The sequence below is a fragment of the Athene cunicularia genome, assembly GCF_003259725.1.
Source record: "Athene cunicularia isolate RWA chromosome 7 unlocalized genomic scaffold, athCun1 chr7_part1, whole genome shotgun sequence".
Lineage (NCBI taxonomy): Eukaryota > Metazoa > Chordata > Aves > Strigiformes > Strigidae > Athene > Athene cunicularia.
Window position 1 is genome coordinate 14,331,135 of NW_020799107.1, and position 26,839 is coordinate 14,357,973.

The 26,839-nt window shown below is 41.6% G+C and overlaps 1 protein-coding gene across 3 annotated transcripts in view; it reads left to right on the forward strand.

The window, feature by feature from the left end:
- CHN1 (chimerin 1) overlaps window positions 1–26,839 on the forward strand; it is a 53,129-nt gene that overhangs the window by 20,456 nt on the left and 5,834 nt on the right. For 2 of the 3 annotated variants that reach the window (XM_026853059.1, XM_026853060.1), the window contains exons 3-6: window positions 366–443; window positions 13,905–13,989; window positions 25,556–25,729; window positions 26,419–26,496. In XM_026853059.1, coding sequence (XP_026708860.1) covers window positions 366–443; window positions 13,905–13,989; window positions 25,556–25,729; window positions 26,419–26,496 — 415 coding nt within the window. Of the gene's footprint in view, window positions 1–365; window positions 444–718; window positions 743–13,904; window positions 13,990–25,555; window positions 25,730–26,418; window positions 26,497–26,839 lie in introns of those variants that run through there. The other variant, XM_026853061.1, reaches the window with a different exon arrangement.

Below are 26,839 nucleotides of genomic sequence, written 5' to 3' on the forward strand. Positions count from 1 at the left end.
GGCCCAGCCCGGGGGCAGCCCGCCCCGCTGAGTTAGCCGCGCCGTGAGCAGGCGCCCTGCCATGGCCGCGCCGCCCCGCCGAGCCGCTTAGGTGCTCGAAATGGTCCCTCGGGGTTTTTCACACCGAGTCTGATAGACACACAGGGCGCGCATCAGCCCCGGGGCCGTTCCTCCTCCCCGTCAGCCCCAACATGCCCTCCAAAGAGCCCTGGTCGGGGCACAGAGCGAAGAGGTCTGCGGTGCACAACTCGAAGCGGGAGAGCCGTCAGCAAGACTTACTGATAGCAGCCTTGGGGATGAAACTGGGCTCTCAGAAGTCATCTGTGACAATCTGGCAACCTCTTAAACTCTTTGCTTATTCGCAGTTGACATCACTCGTCAGAAGAGCAACTCTGAAAGAAAATGAACATATCCCAAAATATGAGAAGATTCATAACTTCAAGGTAAGAAATTACGCTACTTCTCTTTAAGGCACCGGGGATATCTATAGTTTTTATTTTTAAATGGGTCCGATGTTGCAAGGTAATAATATATATCCAGGCTATGACATTCTGCGAGCTTAAATGCCACGATTAATTCTCATTGCCGGTTACATCAACTGGACATCTTTAGAACGTATCGGCAGAAGAAGGAGAATTGTGGTGTTGACTGCTTGTGTGCATGTATTTGTTTCAATGATATTTGCCATTTGTAGATTCGCTCTTTTATTTGGAATTGTTTTGTACTGAGAGAGATGCTAAAGGTGAGAAAAACTGGCAAAGTTTTCTTTCAATTCAAATGAATGTAGTTCAGTTTTACTTACGATGATATGATGCTGAAAAATCTTTTAGATCTGTGGTTAGAGGATTAAACTGATCTTATCTGAGTTTGTCGCTGGTAAATAGCTTTGGAGGTAAGAAGCATGTTCTACTGCATCTGGATTGAGCAGATGGTCTGCATTTCCCTTAGTTTCTGGCTTTTCTCCTGTGTTAATGAACTGAGTGTGCTGAAAGCAGCCTGGCTTATACATTGGGGATACTGGAGCTGCTGGCATTGACAGCTAATGGGTGTTTTAATAAAATTTACTTAATGTTCTGTGTAGCTTCTAAGTACTCGTTTAATTATTTTAAATAAACGATGCTCTTTGGTAAGAGACACACATGTCAAGACAACATATGCATGTTTTGTGTCTGTATCTGTTATAAGTATCCAGTAACTATTTAGTAATTTAACCTTTTGGTGGTCAAACACTGCATAATAGGCAGTCTTTATTTGTAAGACTGAGTAAATTGATGTTATACAGAATTTCTGTAGATGCCAGTACAAACTTCATATCTAGTACCTGAAGCCCAGCTTTTATCTTCAACATGTGTTTTTCTCTCCCATGCAGCTTTTGCTTTTATTTATTTTAGAAGAAGGAAAAATCATTAATACAATACAGGCATCTGATGATATAAGTATCTGTTAATTGTCTCTTATTTTCAGGTTTTATCTCCATCACACACATGTGCATGTGCACATACATATACTTACCTATCATCCACCTGATTTTATTTAAAATGCCTTCTGGCTTCTGAGTTCAGACAATTGCTAAACTTGGAAACTTTATATGATCAGGATATTTTGTTTGATTTGAGTTCTTCAGTAAAGCATGAATTTGAAAACCGTGTAGAAAATGTTACATAAAAAAGTGTTTAATATGAACACTTGGCATAAAAAATAATCCTGCTGGCTGTCAGTTAAATGTAGAGCATTTTTTCACAGGCTCCTGAGATATCCTAAAGATCTGAAATGCCTTGCAACTTTCATTTGTTCCTTAAGAGTTTGAAGATAATTCTTGCCGATGCCAGCAGATAGCGATTTTCTATGTACTGCAGCGTATGTAGGATAATACATGTTTAATTTTGCACACATCTGTATTCCTTAGTTGCTTTCCTTTAGCAGCTTGAAAAACATCTGTTTTGAAAATAATCCGATAACCTGATTTTCACGTTTGAGTTTATTTGTTTTTCTTCCAGAAACTGTTTCTGGAAAGTTTGGAAGCTGTGAGTTTTCCAGTCTTTTTTCAAAAACAACTGTGGGAATGATCCAAGGTCACAGCTACAGCACAAACTTTCCACACAGATTGTTTTCTTTGTACAGTTTTACTGTAGTTCCTATATACATACTTGCCAGAAAAATATACCTTGAGAGGTAACTTTTTTCTCAAGTCAGTGAAATGGAGTCACCTTACACAGATTATTTTTGCCATAAAAAAGGAGAAGGGAACAAACCCTTTGCCCCTTAAAGGGTGTGCAGCAACCAACCTACCCGCAGAAGGAATGTTGCTGATGGTGGTGGGCTCTAAATGTGGCCACTATCCCTTTTTTTAAAAAAAAAAATAACCATAAGCCCTTCATAATTACTGCATTATAGATCTGAAATGAACGGTCATCATTAGCTCATGTGTTTCTCTCCTTTATCATTCCTTACATCTCTCAAATTTTTCTTCTTGCATGTATAGATGTCATCGTTTAAAATGTCTGCAGAAGTCTCCTAGGTTGCCTGCCAAGCAGCAAATGTGCCACCCATGTGGGAAGGAACGAAATGTCAGGCCCAGAGTCTTGAAGCTAGACTTCTGAAAGAAAACAAGAAAAAACAACCCAGAAATGAAATAAATTTTTGTAGTTCAGCTAACCAACAGTGACTGCTGTCCCCAGAGGCTCCACTGGCAAAAAAGAGGACACACGCTGCTTTGTACCTCCGCGGCTAATCTTCTCTTCCTTACAGGCAGGAGGCAACAGATAGGGACCTCTAACCCTTTCCCGGCTGCTTCTTTGATCAGTCATATCGCTAGTCAAAGAATTGAAGGTGTCTCAGAAATCCTTTGTACTGGAAATGCTGTAACATCCTAGCAGAGGGAGAAGAAGTGGGGAGTCATTAATGCGCAGCAACTAGCACTGTTTTGGAGAAGGGAAGAAGACGGTAGCAGCCGCTCCGGAGGCGGGCTGGGGTGAGCAGATGCTCGAGAGGCTTGGCCACAGGTTTGGAGCCCTTAGTTCTCCCTCCGCCCCTGCACCACCTGTCCCTGTGGGGTGGGTAGGTGGGGATGCAGGTGGGGTTTGGACCCTCAGACCCTGGTGCCTCCAGCAAAGCTCAGGTAGAGGAACACCGTGGCAGAGAAGCAGTGTAGTGATGGTCCTCACAGGAGTGCAGTTGCCTAGGGAAGGGGTGAACATGAAAGCTGCTTTTAAATCATCAAGAGGTCTCTTGAATAAATCTGTTGTCTATGTTAATCTATGTTTTGCTTCAAGGGTTGTTTGAAAGAAGAATGTAAAGACAACCCTGCTAGGAGTGCTGACGCAGCTGAGTTTTTTGAAAGGTTTTAGTCTCATTTAAATCTGCTGGAATGTGTGTTGTCTCCTGCCTGAAGAGAGCAGGCTGGCCAGCTGCGTTGACAGCGAGCTCTGAGGGCAGAGCTGGCCAGTAATGATCTCCCCCAGCTCTGTAATATTCTCCTGTCTGGGGAGGTCTGGTCTCTCCTGAGCACATCACAGATGCAAATAAGAGTGGCTGAATTCTCTTAAATTAATCTCTGTAAGAAAGGCATGATGATTTATAAATGTCAGAACTGACTGAGTTTTTAATGCCTATTCCTCAGCATGAGTGTTAGGTATTAAAAATATTTTTTTTAAAGCTTATTTTGGCTTTTTCTAATTTATAAAAAGTTTTCAATTAATACTTCTGCATTCTCTATAAATCTAACATGAAATATTCATTTTCTATTCAAATATATCAGCTAAAAGAGGTCTACGTTGTTTGACACAGCATTTTATTTAGCTCTAACTAATAATGGGATTTGAAGATGAGGGTAGGACTGTGAGTGGGACTTGATGGGGTCTGTCTATTTGCATATTTGATTTCTTTTGCTTTCCCTCCATATACTCTACTTCTCTGAAATCCAGCGCACTGAATGAGATATCTTGTAAAATGAATCATCAGACCAAATCAGGGCAGTCACTTCACCATCAAAATTTCAGCCCCACATGCTTTTGCAGAAAGGCTTTTCCTCTCTTTCAATTTCTTACCCATTATGGGGAAAAAATCTCCCCAGGCTCTTTGGTACACATGTATCTATCTATATGACCGTGTGTTTGTGATGAATATCAAGTTCATTCTTTCACCCAGTATGGATGAACAATAGCATCTTCTATTTGGAAGCTCTGAGAGGTATATGGTGCTGACAAGGAGCATAGCTGAAGCAAATGGTGTTATTTTCTTACAAAAAGAAGCTTTATTGTAGGGGAAAGTTCTGTAACATTTCATAGAAGCAGACAGAGTAGATTTATACTGAATTGTTCCCATAAATTTATTCTACAGCAATAAGAATGCTTTTTTCTGTCCCTTACAAATCTCTTATTTGCTTATCTTGTCCCTAAAATGCAGCAACTGTGATAGCTTGTAAATTAAAATACAGTTTCTTACCTAGCTAATATCTTATCCATTCAATAATTTTAAGGGGAAGAAGCAGCTGGGCACCTCCTGGGCAGGCAGGTGAAGGAGGACCTTCAGGCAACAGCAGAAACCTCATATTTGAGGCAAAAAGGGGCCTGTGGTGAGGTGCCCTGTGGATTGAAACATTCGGGTTTCGTTATTGAGGGGCGGACCGAGGGGACCTCTGAGTTGGAGTGTGTGAGGTGGGCTTTATGCCAAAGGATTTACACAGCAGGGGAGTCCGAGTTGGGTTTAAGGTTACCCCATCTCTTCCTACTCTGGTGAGGCAGTTTTTGTTAGGGTATTAAACACACAGGATTCCCCTTTCTCAGTCATCTAGACTTTCCATCTTTGCATCTCCTCGTCATCTCCCCACTTGTTGTGGTTTAACCCCAGCTGGCAACTGAGCACCACACAGCTGGTCGCTCACTGCCCCCCACAGCCCCGGTGGAATGGGGGAGAGAATTGGAAAACTAAAAATGAGGAAACTCGTGGGTTGAGATAAAGACAGTTTAGTAGGTAAAGCAAAAGCCATGCATGCAAGCAGAGCAAAACAAGGAATTCATTCACCACTTCCCATCGGCAGGCAGCTGTTCAGCTGTCTCTGGGAAAGCAGGGCTCCATCACTGGTGACGGTTACTTGGGAAGACAAACGTCGTAACTCTGAACATCCTCCTTTCTTCTTCCCCCAGCTTTATATGCCGAAGCATGACATGGGATATCCGTGTGGGATATCCCTTCAGTCAGTTGGGGTCAGCTATCCCAGCTGTGTCCCCTCCTAATTCCTTGTGCACCCCCAGGCTCCTCGCTAGTGGGGTGGTGTGAGGAGCAGAAAAGGCCTTGACTCTCATTGAGCACTGCTCAGCAATAACGAAAACATGCCTGAATTACCAACACTGTTTTCAGCACAAATCCAAAACATAGCCCTATACTAGCTACTATGAAGAAAATTAACTCTATCCCAGCCACAACTAGCACATCCCTACATCCCATAGTTTTTTGCTGTTAAAAAAAAAAAAAAAAGATAGACCTCATGAGGTACCTTCTGCCCTCAGTCCATCCCTACCCGGCATGAAACATCTTATGCACCTCCTCCACACCTGGTGCCATGCTTTAGACTTGGGCACTGACTTCGCTCCTTTGCCTGCTGTTTGTGTGGGGTTGGAGAAAGCAATAAAACTATGCTTGAAAAATGTTAATTGCAAGGAGGGAAGTCATAGAAGAGGAACATTAGCTGGGAGTTATGGGATGATAGTTTAAAAGGAAGAGGAAAGGGAAAATTTGAGATAAACGGCAAGAAATCTCCTGGGCAGTGAAACTTGTTTAGTCAGTGCAATAAGATCTCCTTCACTTGGCAAATGTGAAATAAGCCTGGACAAAACACCTTAAAGGTCTTCACTTCCCTCCGGCTTGTATGACTCATGAGCCAGGGGGAATTTTTAGCTCCCTTGTCTGGTTATAGGTATTCCTTCAGACACCTCTGGCTGCTGATGATGAGCTGGTGGAGCACTGACTGGTGTTTCTCACTGCAGGTGTTTTGTAACTGCCGATAGTCCAAGGCATGAAATCACTCTTCTGCCTAGATTAGTGCTGTGGTGCTTCACTGAAGCAGAAGAAGGTGTCTGTGCCTGTCAGAGCTGGACTGAGATCTCTGTTTCCATGCATCATTTTCCCAAGGATATTGTCTCATTTTTCTCTTGCTCTTCACAAAACAGATACATCTCCAGAAGACTATTTTTTGCTATCTTTCTGTGCAGTATTTGGTACTGTCATGCTGTTTCTTAGTCACTACCTTACTAATGACTGAGATAGCATAGTCAATTAGTTGTAATAAATAACAATTGGAAGGCGGCTTGGTGAATTGGTGAACATTCAGAACATAATTCCCTTTCAGGCAACACTTCTTCCAGAGAAGAGAGATGTTTTTCCATGGTTGCTTAAGCCAAGTCAGCAGCTGCTGATGAATCTTGTTTCAGATTCCTCATCTTCCTTTTCAACTGAAGCAACATCCTGGCTTTCTCTTTGAGGGTGACCCAGTTGAAAGGCCCAGCGGGGAGCTCCAGAGCAGGGACAGTGTGCTTTTCCAGAAATAACGAGGTAAAATGTAGCCTTAAATGTGCACAAAAAGTGAGGTCTCAGGTGAGGACCAGTCTCTACTGGAAATGCTTTGCCATCATAGACAGACCCAGGCATCACTTTATGGAGAGACTGCTGATTTTAACAAGAGTTATTCTGCAGGTGAAATTTGTACTGCTGCTTTGAACCAAATAAGGTAATCTGGCCCTGACCCTGGCCCAGATTTCACTGGTGTAATTGCATCTGTGCTAGATTCTTTGCTAGTGTAAAAAGTCATAATAGATAGCTTCCATGCCAAATCTTACTATTCTAACAAGAGGTGCTCAGCAAAGCCATGCCTAAACACTGGGAAACAGGGAGATGGAAAGTGCAGAAGCAATGCTGCAAAAAGACCAGAAACTATAACAAACTTACTATATTAAGCAAAACCATTTTCCTGTGACTTCTAACATGAACTCATTTCTATTTCTGAATATAGAAAATATTCAGAATTATTTTTGCAGTCAAATGAGTATTCGGCAAGAGAGCTGGGTGCCTCTAGCACAGTCCCCGGGGAGGGTTCTCTGCACATTCTCACAGATAAGACCACCTCAGGAAATACGATGTTTCTTTTAGACTCCTAGTACTTGAGGGGGAAAAAAGTGTTCAAAGGCAGGGAAAATATCTGGAGAAAAAAACTGGAGACAAACTTCCACAAAACTTCTAAGAAGATCTCATCAGCTCTGTGTTGTTGCTTCTGAAACTTGGAGTGTGTTACAAGACAGTTCAAGCTAGAAAAGCTTTTAGATGTTGATGGATTTTAGTCTCACAAGGTGTTTATTTAATGTTACTTTTACTTTTTTACATTTTTGGAACAGCCAGGGCTTTCCCAAAGCAGATTCCAAATAGCACAATATTATTTAGACATTTCTGGTTTCTTAGTGCTAGTCCCCAAGTTCAAGCTTTGTCTCCGTTTAAAAAAAAAAAAAAAAAAATCCCACCTTTTTTCTAAATCCTTGATTTATTGAAGCTGTAATCCCTTCCCACCACACCAGTAGTTTTATGAGTCCCCAGATGTGGATCCTGTGAATCTTCCATGTGGACAGCCCCAAGAACGGACCAGCTCATGTCTGTAGTAAAGCTTAGAAATGTTTTGCTGGGGAAAACTGGGATTTTGCCTCAAGGGACATGTAGAGGATGTTATGCTCTCTTATCAATGCTTTTCCTCCAAATTAGCCTTAGCATCATTGCAAAAGTGTTTCTTCAGGAATCTCTTGGGGGTTTATAGTCTATTTACATCATTATATATATATTATTTACATCATTGCATATGTAGTGTGTGTATATATATATATATATAGACACAATTTTAATTTAAGGATTTTATTCAATTTTCACCTCTAGTTTCAGAATTTTTTGCATGGACACAGATATCAAGTGACTTGATCCTGGAATAAAATTGACAATGTTCCAGTTCCTAGATATCAATTTTAAAAATTCCAGTTGTTCCCATCTCTGCTGACAGATCAGCACAAACCAGAAAGTAAACAAGACATGACATCGCTTCTGGCTCCAAGTGGGTGAGGACCTGGAGGAAGGTTTGTCTGCTCAACATTCGCGTCAGTGTACCCACTGGCGAAAACGATGCTATTTATACTCTACGCTCTGAACGATGGCAGCGTTCAGTCAGCATCTCTCCTCCCAAGAGCTGCTGGACAAAGTCATTAGGGCAGTCCCAGGCTGGCTTCCCATGCTTAACACTCCAGCTGGTTTAAGCAAAGTCAGCTCAAGTTTTGGAGAAGGCATGTTCCAGTGGTCTCAGTTACTTTCATTTCTGTGACACTTTCACATGAAAGCAATTATCTTGCAGATAGATACAGCTCTGCCGTGTGGGTTGTCATGGCAGTCTTTTCACTTCTCAGATTACTCATCAGCAGCAATATTTGCCTCACAGGAGGAATATCAAGTGCTGTAATATTGGGAGTGCTTGAGACCCTTGTTTTAGAGGCACTGTCTAATCATCATAATATATGCAAGGATTAAATTGAAGCATTGCCCAAACTGATAGTTGAGTCGATCGACTTTCTCACTGATATCTCTCTTTACTCATCACATCCAGGCAGTGGACCAGGGATGGATGAAAAGGGCATGCCTTTTGGGTGCCAGCATGGGTATGGTCAGTGCCTGATAAAATCCTCTGACAGGGAAGACAGACGTTAATAATACAGGCTGAGTTCATTGTTTTAATTGAGACTTATGATGTCTCCCATACTCAATTAAAAACTTGATAGAGTCCCAACAGGCAGAATTCAGTTGATGGAATTGCAGATCAGCTAGGACCACTGAGCTGACAGCCTTTATCAGCAGTGTCCTATCATCCTTGGCAATTTGTTTGAAAGACAGTGTAGCCAGCAGAACTGTACCTTTGGAGCACCACACAGCACAGATGCTGGGGGTGGGCCATTTATTCAGTCCCTGGTCAGCTTGGTCTCTTCTTCAAGCACCAACAAAGCTTCTACCCGGAGTATAGGACTCTGGTAGCCTGAGAGGGTAGATCAGCAATGTTTTTTTCTATCCTTTTTCAAGTTGATGTATTTTGTCCCAACACAGATGGTAATGCCTGGATTTTCAGAACCCATTATTCTCACCAGCAGTTCATCGTGGAGGGCCATGGAAGAGGTGTTCTGTATGGAGCAGGGTCCTGATGGAGCGGGCTGTCAGGGGGACCATGGCAGCAGCCTGTCAACAAAGGAAGGCTTTTTTGTATCCTGTCACAAAGACACTTGTTTTCTGTGTTCAGTGTTGATTTTGCATAACCATGGTTTGTCATATCCAGCCCTGCTTTCTTCCCAGCAGTGGCTTTGCTAAAGCTCTGCCCGTCCATCATGTTCTCTCATAACATGTTTGCACAACACTCTGCTGATATTTCCTCATTCTCTTTCTCCCTGCCTTGACAAGTGATATAATGTAAATCTCCCAGTTACAATACAAATAAATACCAAATAACTGCTGTTTCATTCTTGGTTTTCAGATAGTGATCAAGAGTAGATGAACAACTGCCCAGTAAAAAACAAAAGCATAAAAAATAAGTGGAGTTATGAGATACATGGGTAACTAACTTCAGCAGTGACCTTTATAGAGCCTGAGAAATAAGGGTGAGAGATCTGCTTGAGGAGTTCACAGCTTGTCCTATAATCTGTTGTCAGAGCCACCAGATCATTTTTTATTTGGTTCTCCCAAAACTTTGGTTTTGTCTCTTTTTTTAAGAAACATTATCATGAAATGCAAAACAAAAATAAATTCTATAACACTTTTAGCTATTAATCACAGAAGTTAAGCTGTTTTTCACTGTGTATAAGAAAATGTCTTTCAAGCCTGAGCAAAACTGTCCTGCTACGTAAGATTACAGTAGTTAAATGTTTATTATACCTTGCTGATGTTGCGAGATCGTTCAGAATAGAAAAGCCTGGGTGTAAGCCCAACATGAGGTTCTCCTCTTACTTCAGACTTGCAGGACAGCTTAGTAATAGGATTTTATCTAGTTTTTGAAGCAGGTATTTTCCTTTAAAATTATCTAGATTTTTCTTTTTAATTGAATATTTCCCCTGGAATTTTACAAATTAAGATTAAAACCAATTTACCTTTCTCTCCCACTCACCCGTTTTCCACAGTCCTAAAAAATCACTCACAGATGAAGCCTTATGAAAAGAGAGAAGAAGATTTTTGGGGCGGGAGTGAGAATGGAAGGGTTGGGAGATACAAAGCCACAGTTGGCAATCCTGCTCTCTCACATTTTATAAGACAGTAAAGTCTGCATATGGCAGATGCTCTTTTTATAAGGGGAAAGAAACCCCTTGTAATTTAAGTCAGGATCTCTGGGACTCTGCTGGGTGTGTTTTCAGAAATTCTTCTGGAAAGCATGTTTTAGTTTTGAAAACAAGCAAGTCACTTTGCAGATTTTTAGAATGTGGAATTAAATATAAAAATCAGAATGCTATATTAAACAGTGTCATGTAATAAATGCAGGATTGTTTGCAGGTGCTGGCTCTTTAACTAGCAAAGAGATGCAAACGTGTTTCTTTTTAGCATGCTGCCAGGCCCCACTCTGCAGGATGAAATGGTATTAGAGGCTGTTCTGACCTCAGAAGACCAATTTTTTGCTATTTGCTGGCATCACTTACTGTGTCTGATTTCATTTCCAGAGAAGGTGTGTATTCAGACCAGTGCAAGGTTAGACGTCCCCTTCTGCTCCATGGTAGAGGGAGGATTAGCGCTTCGGCACCACTGAGCTTTGGGAAAAGACAGCAGCACTTAGAAACCACAAAAGAGGCTTCAGAGCTGATCCTTTGGGGTTGTGTACACCAGGGCCGGAAGGACATGATGGCCTTCGGGCCTCCTAATTAATATTGCCAGAGAACCTCCCTATTGCATGTCAGATAAAGGACAAAGCGAGGTAGAGCATTATGGAACATAGAAAAACCTACCCTTTTAATTTGTTTTGAGTTTGCAATCAGAATAGTAGATAAGAAAGAGTCATTTGGATGGGGCAGTGTAAAGCTGAGCATGGTCTGGATAAATCTTTTACCATATAAGTTGATTTCTTAACTGATGATATGGTAAGGTATTTCAGTATCTGGATGAACCCTGGATGCACAGGACAAGAGGACAGTGATGCTGAGACAAGGATCCTGAAGGGCAAAGTCAATCCTAGTCTTGTGAAGGGTGACCAATACATGCAGTGTTGGTAGGGAAGAGGAAAGTCTGTTTTGTCCTTGGCATTTTTGATGATGAGTTATGTAAACTTCTCTGAGGTGTGAGCCAAGAGCCAGGATAATGTCAGGGGAACTGGCTGTAGTAGAGAAGTAATCTTTTTTTTTTTTTTTTTTTTTTTTATAGAAATTAGAGCTATTAAAAAAAATCATAATAAAATAAAAATAAAGGGAGGCAAAAAATTGGTGTGCAAAATTGGGTTGAGGTAGACCCTGCAGAAGAGTTCCTAGGGAGAGTCAGGACGAGGTAGAAATGTGCAGGCCATGGTGGGGAACAGGATGCCAAGTAGGAGGGACGTTCACCACTGAACTAACAGCTGGTTAAGAGATTGGGCACCTGAGGCTTGTTGAGTATCAGAACTGGAAAGGCCAGGATAGGACCCCAGCACCCAGGGAAGGCATTAGAAATGCTTCAGCAAAGGCACATTTGGTGAAATGTCATGAATTGAAATTAGCACACAGAGGGGCACAGGGTAGTATCATTCTTTTTATTTAGCAAGAATATTAATTCATCAGCATTTATTCTTGTTCTGCCTAAAGAAATAAGTTAAAATGGCAGCATTTCAATGAACAAGACAAAATCTCCCCTCCTTTGCAATCAGAAATACTAAAAAAGAATTTTTAAAAATAGTCATAAAACTGAAAAGGATTTTGACAGAAGGTTAGTTTTTGCTCAGATGTTTTAACTGTCATTTTTGTTTTCAATTTTCCTCAACAGGAATTTTGAGAAATATTTTAAATGAGTGGTTTGGGGGGGGGAATGTTCCTCTGACAAGAAATAAAAGGTGGTGACTGAAAGGAAGCTGGATTTTTTTTCTCTGAAAAAGTTCTGTTAGTCTTGCAGGCATTAAAGCACAGTGTTTTGCTTGAGGATATTAGAATGTGCTTATTCTAGGAAGGGAACACTGCCAAAGACCTGGAAAAAAGACACAAGGCTGAGGAAGAAAGCCAAGAGGATGTGGGTAGTGCAGGTGGGTAACAGAGAAGAAGGTGTGAAAAATCTCTTTGTGGTGAGAGGAAAAAAGAAAATGGAGATTACAGCTGCCGACAGTCTTGTCATCGTTTGCTTTGTAGAAGTCAGCTGGAGCTGCAGGGAGAAGGAGGCTGGTGGAGCACGTTGCACCTTCAAAAGGCGCGTGGGAGTGGGTGCGGACGGCAGCTAGCACGGCTGGGGGGAGGCAGCCTGTGCCAGCACAGGGAGAACGTGACACCGCGCCGTTACGCTTCCTCCAGAGATGCTCAGCAGCGTAGGGCTAGAGGCAACTGTAAGCCTAGTTTAGCACAAGCATGCATGTGAATTACTTCGTGAATTCGAGTAACTTTCCAGACTAACACAGCAATCTACCTTGCTACTGTTTCGTGGGCAGTAAATGCCCAGGAGGCTGCAGACCTTCCCATAGCCAAAACTGAAACATGGTCTGAATTGCTGGGTGCTGCTCAGGGTTGTCACTTGTTCGAGGTAAGTGTCACCTGGGATCCAGCTGCTGCTTAAATCAGCTACCACCTCGGTCAGGCCACTTTGCGTTTTGCTATTTATAACCAGAACTCTGTGCGGATGTCAGGCACGCATGTTTCCACCAGCTCCTTCTCTCTTCAGCTCCACGCTGATCCGACTGGGCAGTGCACGTGTCTGAGGTTACTGCCTGCTCTGATACCCGCTCAGTAACTCTGGAGAACCAAGTGACTTAAGCCTAAAGCATTTTTACTACATTTCACTGCAAATTTCATTTCTTTATGATCATTGGTTACTAATGTTTTTTGTCAGGCTGTCTATTCTAAATAGAAGCTCAAAGCCTTTTACGCTGGCTAAGGAAGTAATGATTTTCTCTGTAAAGAATCCTGTGGTTTCCTACAGCAGGAACTTTTATCAGAATAAAATCAGAAGCAGCTAATGGTAGCTGCAGGATTTGTATCAAGCATGTGAGCTGGGATTGAAAGCAGCATTGGTTTCTTCTTTAGCTTTGAATTTTTTCCTGGTTCAGTGGATTCTTTTTTCCATTTACTAGATTCATTTGGATTTTCAATATGTAGCATTAGTCTGAAGAGAATTAATTTCCTTTTAGAGTTATTCTAAACTGGAAAGTCCCTAAGTGCATTTGCAATATTTCTGTGTAGCACTGGTATTTTTGCCTGGCAGGACTCCCTCCACCCGAGGCGAAATCTTGCAGCCCCCTACGCATTTCACACTGTACCTTATGGAGGGGAGGGCAAAGCAGAAGACATTTTAAATTGAGAGGTGAATTCTTGCACGGTCGCTGCAAAAGCCTCGTCTCGTGGCAAGAATCCTGCCCAAACGGAGGGATGCCAGGAAGCAGGAGAAGGGCTGTGACCGACCATTGCTCCTCTGCCCCACATGGTCTGGGAACCGACTCCCCCCAGACCCAGTTCTGCTCTGGATAGCTCGGGCTGGAGAGCTCCCATTTCCCATAGGTCTGCAAGAGTCTTGGCAGTTAAACCTTTCTTATGTTTCTTTCTTCCTTTCCTGCGGTGATAAAGGGAAGCTTCCAGTGACTGCATGTGGTGCCTTCGAAGAAGAGGAATTTTGCCTTATTTAGACACATTGATATTAATGTCTGTGAAATAGTTGGGTCGTTCTCTGTAATTTTCCTTTCTGCTACTGTCTTCCAGGTGCACACGTTCAGGGGCCCGCACTGGTGTGAATACTGCGCCAACTTTATGTGGGGCCTCATTGCTCAGGGAGTAAAATGTGCAGGTAACAGTCATTCAGTCTTCTTTTCCTAAGACAGTCCTAATGTTGTGACTATTTAATGTGCTGCCTGCTCCACTGTAACCCCATGTGGCAAGGGTCCGATCTGGCCCCTGTTAAAATCACAGAAGTGTATCCACTCTACAGCTGATGGTTTCAGGTACCTGTTTCAGTAACGTCACTGCAGTGATGCAAAGCACCTTGAGTGTTCATGGAGGGGAAATGATTATCATCATTAAGGGATTAATTTTTGCCCCCTTTTAGAAAGGAGGAGAAAATAGGTGGATGCATTGTTAGCTTTGTTTCTTTTCTACCATTTGTATGTATTGGTAGGTGTGAGAAACTCACTTGAGGATCTCAGTGTGCAAGGTGAGCATTAGCAACTTTCAGGTTGCTGCTGTGAAACAGGCATTCAGGTTAATCGTATGTATAAGCCAGCAGACTCCCAGCTAAGTCATGTCTCCTACTTGCAAGCTGAAAAGTTAAGAAAAGGGATGATGAATAAGGGATGCATACTGAAATGTTACATAAACATTCAGGTGCTGGTAGAAATGTATTACACGCATGGGTGTCACTGCAGGCATTTCTGGGATAAAGCCTCTCTGAAGTATAACAATTTGACAGTTCTATTGTTATGATTCTTCTGAAAAGAAAGAATGGTCAGCTTTTCTCAAAGGAAAAAAAAAGGATTAAAGTGATCAAAATAGTTTACTGTATTTAAAAAGTATTTTATGACATCCTAGCAAGCAACCACATTTATAAAAACGGTGCAAAGAAATGTTGATGTATGAAGACCTGCGTATGTTACCCTGGAAACTGAATTTTCAAGCTAATTTAAGAAAATCTGCTCTGTCTAAAGCTTTCTGAAGCCTTGTCTCAAGCAAATAAGAGGGCTTTTTATCACAGAACTGCAAAATAATGTAAAACTTAAAATAATTTACAGCCAAATAGGATTGAAATATTTTTAAATCCTTCCCGGGTAATTATTTGAATGCAATAGTCCGTTGTTATCAATACACTCTGCACTGTCCAGAATGTATTAGAGACTGCAGCTCTGTTTTAAGAAATTATTATGTAAAAATGGCGTTTCCTTTCTCCATATTTTCCCCTGCTAAGTATTTAGGGTTGCAGCCATATCCTTCACTTATGAATGAAAATACTATTTTTTACTGCTGTTGATTTTGCACAGTGTACAGTGCTAGAAGAGAAGGAGTAAGCCTAATTTTGTTCTTGAATTGTTTTCTGGTTAAAGTAGTAATTTTTTGATGACACATGAGCCAGTAAGTCTGCCATATTTCTTCCTCACCTGAAGTAGATTTCTCAGTTTCGGCATCTAGGAGAAATATCAAAAATTTCTCAGATTTATGTTAAATAACTTTGATCCAGAAAATCAATAAAAGCAAACAGTATGAAGGCTTGCAATGCTGCATGGCACTGTGGAATGAACAAATAATATTTTTTTTATAATTAAACCCAAAGTGCTTATGATTTAATACTGCCTTTTTTAAAAAAAAAAAAAAAACTAAAGTAGAGCTGATTTTCTGGGTTTATGCAGATTTTTCTATATTATGAATTTCCAAAAGCTTCCAAAGTCTGCTTTTCTTTCCTCCTTACAAGGATGGTAATAAGTACTGCATGTCTCATTTTTTCCTTCTTGCAGTGTAGAGGAGCATATGTGTATTAGATGACTTCATAGGTTTAGAAACTATAATTAGGGCTTTCTATCTTGTGTAAGGTTTCGTATTGCTGTTGGTAGCTTCCAGTAATTTCTGGGATCTTATTTATATTTTAAAATCCCATGTTGTATGACCACACTTGCATGCTAAAGTGTCAGCAAAGCACTGGGGCAGAGGGAGGCTGAGGTTTTTCAGGCCATGCTCAAGGTCACTGGGCACAACCAGGTGAGCTGGTGATGTGCAGCATCGTCAGCCAGAGCACGAGGAGGAGCTGGCGAGGAGCTGTGGGGTGGCAAGGCTGCCGAGCAGCACTTCCTCAGCCTGGCAGGTCTAGTTGCTGCAATGTGTCTTGCGTGGCTTGCTTGGGGTTGAGGAGGAGGAGAGTGGGGTTTTCCCAAGGACATGACTTGCAGCCGACCCACCTTGCTTGTCCTCTCCTCACCACAAGGCTAGCTGTTAGCAACTAGCCAACCTCAGCAATAGCAGACAGAGAACTAGGGGCTTCCCAGGTGATTTTATTCTCATAAATTTCATAGAAATCAGCATCTGGGTGAAGCAGAGGGACTCCAGGCAGAGTCCCATGGACACAGCAGGACAGGCTCAGCAGTTCCCCAGTCTGCCTTGTCTGCACCTCACCCTCAGCAGTGTCTACCTGCTCCCGTCAGCTGAGGCTGTACAGGCCATCGGAGCCAGAAGCTGTACAGATCGGGGCATTCGGAGGAAGGTCAGAAGTGCACAGATACATAGCGAGGACCTGTGTAAGCAGTGTTAACTTACTAGTGTGGAAGAGCTCAGGCTTGAGTGCCATGAGTTTATATGGGTCTAAAAAAAAATCATTTTGCTTCTGAATTGAGCCATTTTAATATGGAAACAATGAGGCACAGTAAACAAGGAGCCACATGAGGCCATTGCTTTTCAGAGAGGGTTCATACTTCAGAAAAATCACAGCTTTTAGCAGGAGGCAGCCCACTTGCATTCAAATGGGGCTCAATGCCACTCCAGGGAAATCCACAAAATCTGTTTGGTAGTCTGTATAATCATTTTATTGGAAATACCTATGAGCATAACTGCACTGATCATATGTAATTTGATACTTTTTAAAGCATTTGCTTTTTATAGCAAGCAAGAGGACTCTTTGCTGTACAGAAGTCCTAAGTTTAACAAATACAAATGGATTACTGCATGGGCTACTCTCATCCATTTAAAATCTCATCTCTGCAGAAAAACAAAAACATGCAAGAAGATAAGTGTGGGATAGTACAAGACTGGACAACAAAGATAAATGTCACCCATTTCAGAAAGGAAAAGGAGCTGGAGGAAGAAGTGGAGCTTATTTCTGATGGTTGATAGATTAGTTTGTTACACAAACTAAGCCGATTCTTTGAAAAATAATAAGCCAGAACTAAACATTCATTACAGTACACATGCCATAGCAACCAGCAAGGATGCCTTAGCAACTTCAACTGCCTTGACTCATGCTTTGTTGCAGTCCGTCATGACTGAATGTGTCCCTCTGCTAAAATACAGCCTTGAGTGCATTCAGTATCTTATCAGGTACAGTCCTGTATGATTAACCCCTGGGAGGTGGATTCTCCCTAGCTTATCCTTGTTTGGGTTTTATGGCAGACAAAGAAGGAGGAGTACGTCTTTTCCTTCCATAAAGATGAGAGGTAAATGTAGGCACCGTGTTTGCCACCTGAAGGGTGGTTATTTGTTGAAGTAAGATGTTGGCTGTCATCTTGACTACAAAGGTTTTGGGATTAATGCAAGCCACCAAACTTGCAAAGATTTTATTGTCTTCCAAAATTAAGATTTAGGGTGATGTACAGGATTTAAATCCTGTAGGAGATTAATTTGTGGACTTGGTCTGACTCCTGCTGGAGGTATATCCAGCAGAACAGGAATAAATTATTTTTCCTTCTGTGTTATTCTCTCAAATTTGATCTTTATTTCATCAACTTCTTTAAAGACAGATTTGCTTCCTCAGAGTGAATCTTCATAATAGGCATCTGCCCTACTGCCTCAGAGAGTTGTGCTTCCAATTTTTGCATCCTAGCCACAGGCCCTTAAAATTTTTGTGAGATAAAGACTCATCTGTATGCAAGGAATCTTCCTTTTCTGATGGCATGCTCTGTCTCCAGCATGCTTTCCTGCAGGCTTTTGCCATAAGTAGAAATGGCTGAAGAAGTGTTTGAAATTATAATGCCACCAGCTTGCGTAAATATTGAAGCTCAGCAGAAGCTAATGAAGACATAAGAGTTTACCTCACCTCAAAATCCAATGCATGATCTTACAAAAATGTATTCTCAATTACATTCCTCCTATGTAAGGCTTCTCCGTAATCGCAGGGTTCATCCTGTTGCCCAGAATGTGTTCAGGAGAGAAACTATAACAATATCCAAAGAAAATTTGCAGATACGCACCAGAGACTTCATTTTATGAATGGTACAAACATGTAATACCCAGTAGCATTAACAGAGAATAGTGTGTTCTCAGAGACTAGATCATGGCATTAATGGTGCTGTTAGTGTACTACCCAAGTAGACTTGTAGACAGGCAGACTAGTAGACTTGTCAAGTTTCTGCCTGTGTCCTGTCTCCTTCCCCAGCCTGTCAGAACTGTTTCAGTTACTGTATAATCTCCTCTTTGCTCTGTGCCCTTTTGCTTGTTGTTCTTAACAAATAAGTTATTTAATCTGAAGATTTTTTTTTTGAACAGGCTAGTTTAAGAGCATTAATTAGCTTATCTTAAAGGGAAAATAATTTTTTTTACTGAATTTCACTGGATGCTTTTGATAGTATTTTGGGCTGCTCCTTTTAACACCAGGCAGCACCACCCTCTGAGGCTGTACGTGAAGCACCATTTCTGCTGCCTTGATAGATTAAGATTTGCTCTGAACTATATCAGCCTGCCACCCATGTAGCAGTTGCCTGTCCTTTGCTTTCCTTTGAGTAGGTAACTTCTCTCTGAAGAACTGATAGAAATAAACTTGCAGCTGAACTATCAGTGGAGGGGCCACCAGCTGCCACAGGCTGAGCCCAAGCAGTATTGCTGACAGCCCTGACTGCAGTAAGCCCCAGGAGTTCATTTTCAGAAAAGTTAAAGTACAGTCTCAAAGCAGGATTGTTTTGTAAATTACTGCTTAAGTGTTTAATTTCCCCATTTCATCCATTTATTTCTCCAGCAACTGCAAAATATACAACTGCCTCATTTTCTTTGCTGTTTTGTTTTGTTTTGCTTTGCTATTAAATCCCTTGCATCAGACAGCCCTGTGTTGCTCCATTGGTGTGTAAGGATGGAGACCACGTTGGAGCCTGCCCACCCTCAGGCACTAGTTGTGCAGGCACAGTGCCTGGAAGAACAGCTGATTGCTCTTGTGGCAGTAACTCAGCAAGGTGTGCTCAGCACGTTGCCCACTCTCACTGTATTTTGTATGGCTTGATCACGATAAGCTCCCATTCTGCCCAAACTTCTACCTTAAAAACACATCCAGACTTCTTCTGAGGTGTACACCCAGATTCTGCTGGTTTCCTTGACCATGTAGGGCATGGACAGTCAGCCCAGAAAGAAAAAAGGACCAAGGCAAAGCCACAGAGGTCAGGGCTGTGGGAAGGGGACTGTTTGGACAACAGTCCCTGCCCACCTTGGGCAGGTGGTGATGCCGTTGGAGGAGATGCTTGCTGCCTGACAGGCTGTTCCACCAGCTCAGGATCTGGTGGTGTTCCTGCAAGGAATGAGCTCCGAAATTTTGAAATGCTAATCAGGCAGCAGAGCCTTGCTTCAGAGCTGTTCCCATGGGGAAGCTATTCTGGAGCTATATATTCTTGAAACTGTAAGTCCTAAAACTGTGTTTATCTCCAAGCCCACACAGACCTGGAAGCTTTGAGCAAGCCAGCGGCCCATCAGGGGAGCTGTTGAGAAGGTAGGCAGGTGTCGTGGCAGGAAGCCAGGGAAATTTTTGAGCAAACTGACTCCGATCTTTCAAGACTACCATAAAATTAAACCATTGCCACCAAATGTGTCCAGCTTTTGGAGGCACAGACATATGTATTCTTTTGATTTGGAATAAGGGGCAGATTGGCTTGTTTGATGAGCTTTTTTTCTTTTTATTTCATAAGCCTGGATTTTTCTGTACTATTAGGTAATTTTGTTGCCAAGTAACTAGCTGCCCTCTAGAAATTCCATCCTAAAGAATAACGTACCCTATAGTGCATAATATAGTAGTATGGATGATAGCAGTTTGAAGGAGCATATAGGTATGTTTGGAAGCAATTTTTGCCATGACACTGCTTAATAAACTGTCTTAAAACTGGTGGGACCATGATTGTTTCCAAATGTGCATTTCATATTGACAAATGGCACGTACGTAAGGCAGTTGCCACCCAGGCTAGAACAGCTCTGCCAAGGAGGAGGAAGAGGACTGACCTTCACTGCACCCCCTTGCCTTGTGCTTGGAAGCACGAAGTGCAGCATGCGGGGCCAGTGAGGTTGCTACATTCACGTGCTTGTTCTCATACACTGCATCCAAGGGAACAGAAAACGTTGCTTCCTCTGCTACAGAAAATAACATTAAATTACTAAAGGAAATCTTCCAGCTCATGATTGATTTATGAGAGCAAATTCCTCCCTAACTTTTTCACCCTTGCAAAAGTCACGACACAACACAAAACTTTGTGCTGCATAGAACCCATCGTCTCTGCGTGTCCGCTTACCCCAGGTGAGGGCATTATCCCATCTGGCAGGCACCCCAGTGGACCTGCCCAAGGCCACGCACGGTGCCAGCACCCCAGCTCCGCGCTTCCCACCCTCCCACACTTACCATAAAACTCTGAAGAGTCTTTCAGAACTTCTTGCAGATAATGTAAATCTACCTTTTAGCTCTTAAAGCTGCTCCTCAGAGTGACAAAATGCATACATTTTCTTTGGGATAATTCAGAAATATAATTAGAGTGATGTATGTAGCATACGGTATCGTTCCAATGGAGCGTGATCAGCGGCCATGTTAGTCAGTAAATCATAAACCAAAGGAAATCTAAAACTGTCTAAAGTCAAATCAGCAGTATAACAAGAAGTGACAGCTAAGTATATGTTAGTCTCTGCAAATATTTATAATGTGTGTTCATGGGGCAGTATTAATGTACATACATCTTTTTGCTCTGCTCATGCATTAATATGAACACGTTATTTGTTCTTTCAGCCCAGTGCACTAACATCAGTATTAGCTGTTTCTAAAATGTTACCAAACCTTTTGCTCAGCATCATAGGAAATTATTGTCAGGCTGCTTTTAAATTTAATACCTCTCATAGAAGTAATGTCGCAGCCCACCTGAACTCCCAGATCAATATGCTATTAAAGTAAGGGCAGATTATCACAGCCTTGTGAACCTGTCATCTAAACTACTCTTTTTTTTTTTTTTTTTTTCCCCTAAATTTCCAAACTTCCTATAAACTCTTGAATTTATGGCTGCATTTTTTTGGTCATGTTTGATATATGTGAAAGGTGGCCACAGTTCTGCACTGTAAAAAGGAATAGTAAACATGACTTACAATTCTAGTCCTGAGAAATCATCTCTGTATAAGGTGAAATTCTGATTAACTGAAGTCAGCAGAAGTTTTCTTATTGACCTCCAAGGGTTCATGACTGCATTTTTTAAATGTGTCCTGTATTATTGTAGCAAATACAGTGCTTTAGGGGCATTCTTCTGTAGCTCTTCACCAAGTTCTATAGCCACGCAGCAGGTAAGTTCTAATGAACTTCTGTAAAAAATGGATGAGGCTCCTGGTTACTTTAGATCCGGAGTAAAGCTGCTAATACCAACTTAGCTGTTCTGGATTTATTTCAATATAACCAAAAGTAAATGGACCCTAAATTTGAAATCAAATTATTCCTCTTGGTCTTAAAAAACCCAGCCAAATCATAAAGCTCATGTGCAAAGAAGGCAAGCAGTCCTAAAACTTCACCATGTGGCAGCGTGCAGAGATTCAGAGCTCGGCTTTCTTGTTCCTTCATAATTGATTCTAAAATAATGGGTTTCAACGTTTTTGTGAAGCATCTGCAATGAGAACAGAGGACATTCTTATTTAACAATATGCAATCTGCTTCGTAAGTTCTGTCCAAGTGAACAGAGTATAGTTAAGAGTATAAGACTGGCACATTCCCAGTGCTCTGGGGAGAGGAGGACTGACCTCCTGCCATTGTGCTTTTTAACTTGTTGGAGTTAGGAAGACATCATCCTTCATCCTAAGTTATCAACTGAACCAGAGACTAGTGACTGAGACATGGCTGTTGGGCCTTTCATGAAGGAAGTATTGTTAGCTGGGGAGAGGGGCCAGCCTGGAAGGAAGAATGGCATTGGTAAGATTCAGCTTCTTTATTGGAAAAAATACATTTTTTTCTATTGCTAATTCACTGGAATCTCCTAGATGTATTTATTGATGCAGAATTGCTAAAGTAAGGTGGTCTCCTACACTTAGGTAGGAGGCAAAGAACCTTGATTATTAGAAGGATACCACACAGCCCAGTAATATTGAACATAGTGCTCATGCATTTTTTAAGCATTAAGTATCTGAAATATTTCTAGGTTTCAAATGTTTCTCAGAAGTGTTTGTAAGCCCTTAAGCAGTGGTCTGGTACATACAATCTAATCAAATGCAAAGGAAGAAATAACGAGAGAGGAGAAAAGTTTAGTTTTGCATTTGTAATTATTATTCTGGTATTAATGAGGTCAGATCTAAAGCCAGTTTGAGTCTATGGGATTAGGAGTAACACAATTATTTTCAGAAGCAAGGTTTTCACATTGAAAAGATCTCCGTAAGTTAAGTATTTCAATGAAATGAAACTTTCTTGTATATAAATACAATTAGGATTATCTTAGTGAATGCAATAATTGTTTTAAGTGTAAGATACTTGGAAGCATGTTTTTCCTTTTTTTTAAATCTATTTTTGTCTTAATTATCCTTGGATTCCCAGAAACATAACTCTGAGCTATAGCGCTGTGTGAAGCAGATAATTTACACTCACAAAATCACTTCTGAGTCCTCATGAGTGAGATGTTGCCATTCCAGTCTTGTAGACATCATACTAGATCATTTCATGCATGTTGGAAAAGGTACTTCTTGCAGCAATTTTAGGAGTTCTGTGTATAATAATTATATTTGCATTTGTAAATACTATTATTGCAAAGTTAAGGTTTCAAAATAAAGGAAACCAAGAATTAAGATTTCCCATGGTCTTGTTTCATTTCTCTGTGTGCATTAAGACGTTGCCTCTAATTATTTGACTACTTATTTTTACTCCAGAATTTCATCTTTATTCTGAAAGCAGAATGGATGGTACTTGCTTAATAGCACCCATTCAGTATTTTGTCATCTTGTTGTCAAAAGTGCTAGTCTTACTAATGGTACAGTATTCAAACCTTACTCCAAAGATGTGTAGTTTTTCCTCTGCATTGCCAAAAACACTTAATGAATTTGATTGTACAAGACCCAGAGGAGGCAAGAACAGCTTCTCCTTCTTCCTGTGTTACAGCTGGAGCACTGAGACACTAAAGGGTTCAGGTCACATGTTTCCAGTGAATTTGGGTTCCCTATTTAAAGCACGGAGGGACCTGGTTTTTCAAAATTCAGACAAAATGTAGCATTGGACACAGATATTTAAAGCATAGGTGGAGCTCCCCTTGCCTGCACTGGCTGGGGCACTCAGTTTCTTCATTTCACCCCCTGGAACCACAAATAATGTGTATGCTGTGCATGAACGGGTGGTGTGGTCATGCACCTTCCAGTTTGGGGTCTTATAAATGTGGGATTTAAATAAGTGCTCAGGTGAAACCAAGTGCTTTGGCTGGTACTGTTTTCTCTCTGTCACGAACGAGGCAACTGAGCGAACACTGAAGAACCTGAGTGACCAAAATGAACTTCTCCACACCTGGAGGGACAGCGGTTGAGCCTGCCACCACCTGGGGCTCCAGGACAACCAGCTGTGACCTAGTCCAGGCGAGAGCTGTGGGTCAGAGCAAGCCGCTGAGGCTGACCAGCGTGGGCCCCCATGGTACCCCCGGGGGTACTGCTTATTTGCAGGGAGCAGAGTATTGTGTTGCATGGCTTTGCCCAAGGTGGGGTTTGCAACACAAAATCACAGCCAGGTGGGAAATTCAGCATTCACGGCTCCCTGTCTTGTGCGTTAACTGCTCCTTGTAAGGGAGTGACTCCTGCAAAGAAATAGCTAAAGAGAATTTTAATCAGCCATTTCATCTGGATCGGGATCTGTGCAAGTTTTGATTGATTGAAGGTGACATGCCGAACTTTAATTGCAACCAGAGATTGGATGTTTTACAGAGGATCCTAAGTGACAAAGCCGATTGCTTCACAGGCCTGTTAAGTAAACAAAGTGCTTTTAGCAGCAGGCTGCAGCCAACTTGGTCAAAATCAAACTTAGTGATGAATTCTGGGGTTTACTGTTTTGGAAAGAACAAAGTCAAATAATCTATGGAGCATTAATGAAAATACAAGTATTAGCAAAATCAGGAATGAAATATGAAAGGAATCTCTATAGACAGATACTCAGTACTGCAGTGGGAAGTACAGATTTTCATCAAGGCATTGATCCTTCAAGCTTCTACATCCCTTAATTCTGCAGAAATCCAAGGGACTCCGAATGGCAATGCAGCAAGGTCCAGAAATGCAGAACTGGAGTCTGCATTTTGGTGTATATCGAGTGCAGGTCAGAGCATCGCAAACGCCCTGACTGCGAAGTGTTGCCTTTCCTGCTGGTTGCTCTTTCCTCGCAAGCACCTGTGAGTCTGCATTGCAAAACAGGAGAAATGGCAGTGAAAATGGAGTCCCTGGGGGCAGCGCTTACTGGGGGCTGCTCCTTACACAGGCCTGCTGCCTGAGAGTGGCAGTGGCGGTATGTGCCCAGCTTAAGGGGGACTGTATTGCTCTTCCCATCTTCACTGTATAATTGGTGGTGTTTTCCAAGATTTTTCTTTCCCAGACCCTGAACATTATGTTTTGAATGGTCTTTAGGCAGAACAAACATTTTTCTGTAAACTGATTTCAGTTAAGTTTCACTTAAACTAAATCTCATTCTCAGTATGTTTACAATAAGCTGTGGAGCTGTTTGTTTATGTTTCAAAAAAATCACAACAAATTTTTCCTAAATCATTTTCAAAGTAAATGGAATTGTTTTGGTGCCTGCCAACGCTTTGTTTCAGAAACACCCTGTGAAATGGCAGCAAGGATTGCCAGCTGCTGTGCCTTAGCAAAGTCCTTTGTAAACTGCTCAGTAGCAAGAAACCACCAACCAGCTTGGTGACCCCTAATCTGTTTTTCATCTCCCCTCCAAGCTGGGGAATGGGCCCTGTCACTAGCAACACGTGGCAAGAGCGTAGGGGTCCCTGAAGTGGTTCAGATCTCAGGGCTGCCTTGCAGACATGTGCTGCAGAGGGGTTGTAGCATTCTGAGACCAAATCCCTACTTTACTCTTCCCCAGGAGGTGTGTTAAGTGCCACAATCCAGGACTGCATTAAAGCTGTAAGTGTTAGGAAATCCACAGCAGCTTGGGAAGATAATTTAGATCATGACAGCAACATATGTAATAGTGGTGGGGAACATAACTGACCCTTAGATCCTGATTCAAAAAAACATATTTTGACAAAACAAAGTCTGTCACTTTGTGTCATATCTTCTAGGGATAGAAGAAGTGTCTTGGGTAGAATATCAGTCTTACTTCAGGTCTGTCCCTGCCTCATGCTTTTGATGGTGAAGAGATCTCAACAGAAGTAGTAGTTGCGAGATCAGGTCAGATCCTGCAGGAGCCATACACACTCCACAATACTGACCCCAGGCTACATTTTCACCAAACACCAGCTTAATCATCTTTTCATTTTTTCTCCCAGATTGTGGTTTAAATGTGCACAAGCAGTGTTCCAAGATGGTCCCAAATGACTGCAAGCCAGACCTGAAGCATGTCAAAAAAGTGTACAGCTGTGACCTTACTACGCTAGTAAAAGCACACTTCACTAAGAGACCAATGGTAGTAGATATGTGCATTAGGGAAATTGAATCTAGAGGTAAGGCATAGTTAATGGACTTTCATTGCTTTACTGATAATCCGTTTAGATTGATCTGGGTCATCTGGGTTTCTGCTGAATGTATGATTGCTCAAAACAGATTTGCGCAAGACATTTTATGACTGCCAATTACCTTCCACAGCTAATATTATACTTTGCATTATTTCATGGTTCATACCCATTTATAATTTTTATAGATTCTGCTAGAAATTGCTTAATGGACAATTACTGCTTTATAGTTCTATTTGGCACCTATCTTTCCAGTAGTATTTTTATTAGAAAAATTAAGAGAATGTGCTAAAACAAAGGCAGTTAGTATTGATGTGTTCTCTCTTGGTAGTTGCCCTAGCCCACCCTGAGTATCCTTTTCTAGAATTAATTTGTTTTCGTTCTGAAATAATGACTGAGCATCAAGTATGCTAAGCTCAGTTATTTTTAAATCTGTTTTAATTGGTTAATATGTTTCTTCAGCTCTAAAATCATTTGCGTAAACATAATTTAGTGCTGATATAAAAGACAAATAATGCAAGGGTCAGGGTTAAAAGGCCAGAATAAGATTTCATTCTGAAAGAAAAGACTGATAAGGCTTTTGAAACATGTTTGCTTGTTCTGCCTTGAATGAAGAACCTGGCAAAGGAAGAACTGTAAGATTAAGACTAATTTTAATCTTGTTAAAATGTTCATTGCAGGTCTTAATTCTGAAGGACTGTACAGAGTCTCAGGATTTAGTGATCTTATTGAAGATGTCAAAATGGCATTTGACAGAGGTACAGTCTTTTCCTACATGCTGGAACTGTGTGCTGATGTATTAAATATACACAGTTTTTCTGCACAGCCTCTGTCTGTCTCATGCTCCACTGCATCAGTGGTCTGAAAGAGTCCGGCAGCTGTGCTCGCAGAAGGGAAGTCTCCCCATCAGAAAAGCGTATCAACTTCACTTTGGCCTTTATTACCAAAATCTACTTTTCTCCTTCCATCAGTGTCTGTGCTTCAGTAATGATGTGCATAGTAAAGGACAAAGCTTTCTGAACTACTGCCCTAGTTTGCAAGTAAAACTATGCTCAGTGGGATGGAGGAGGGATAGAGGGCAAGTGGTAAAGTGCGTTAAGA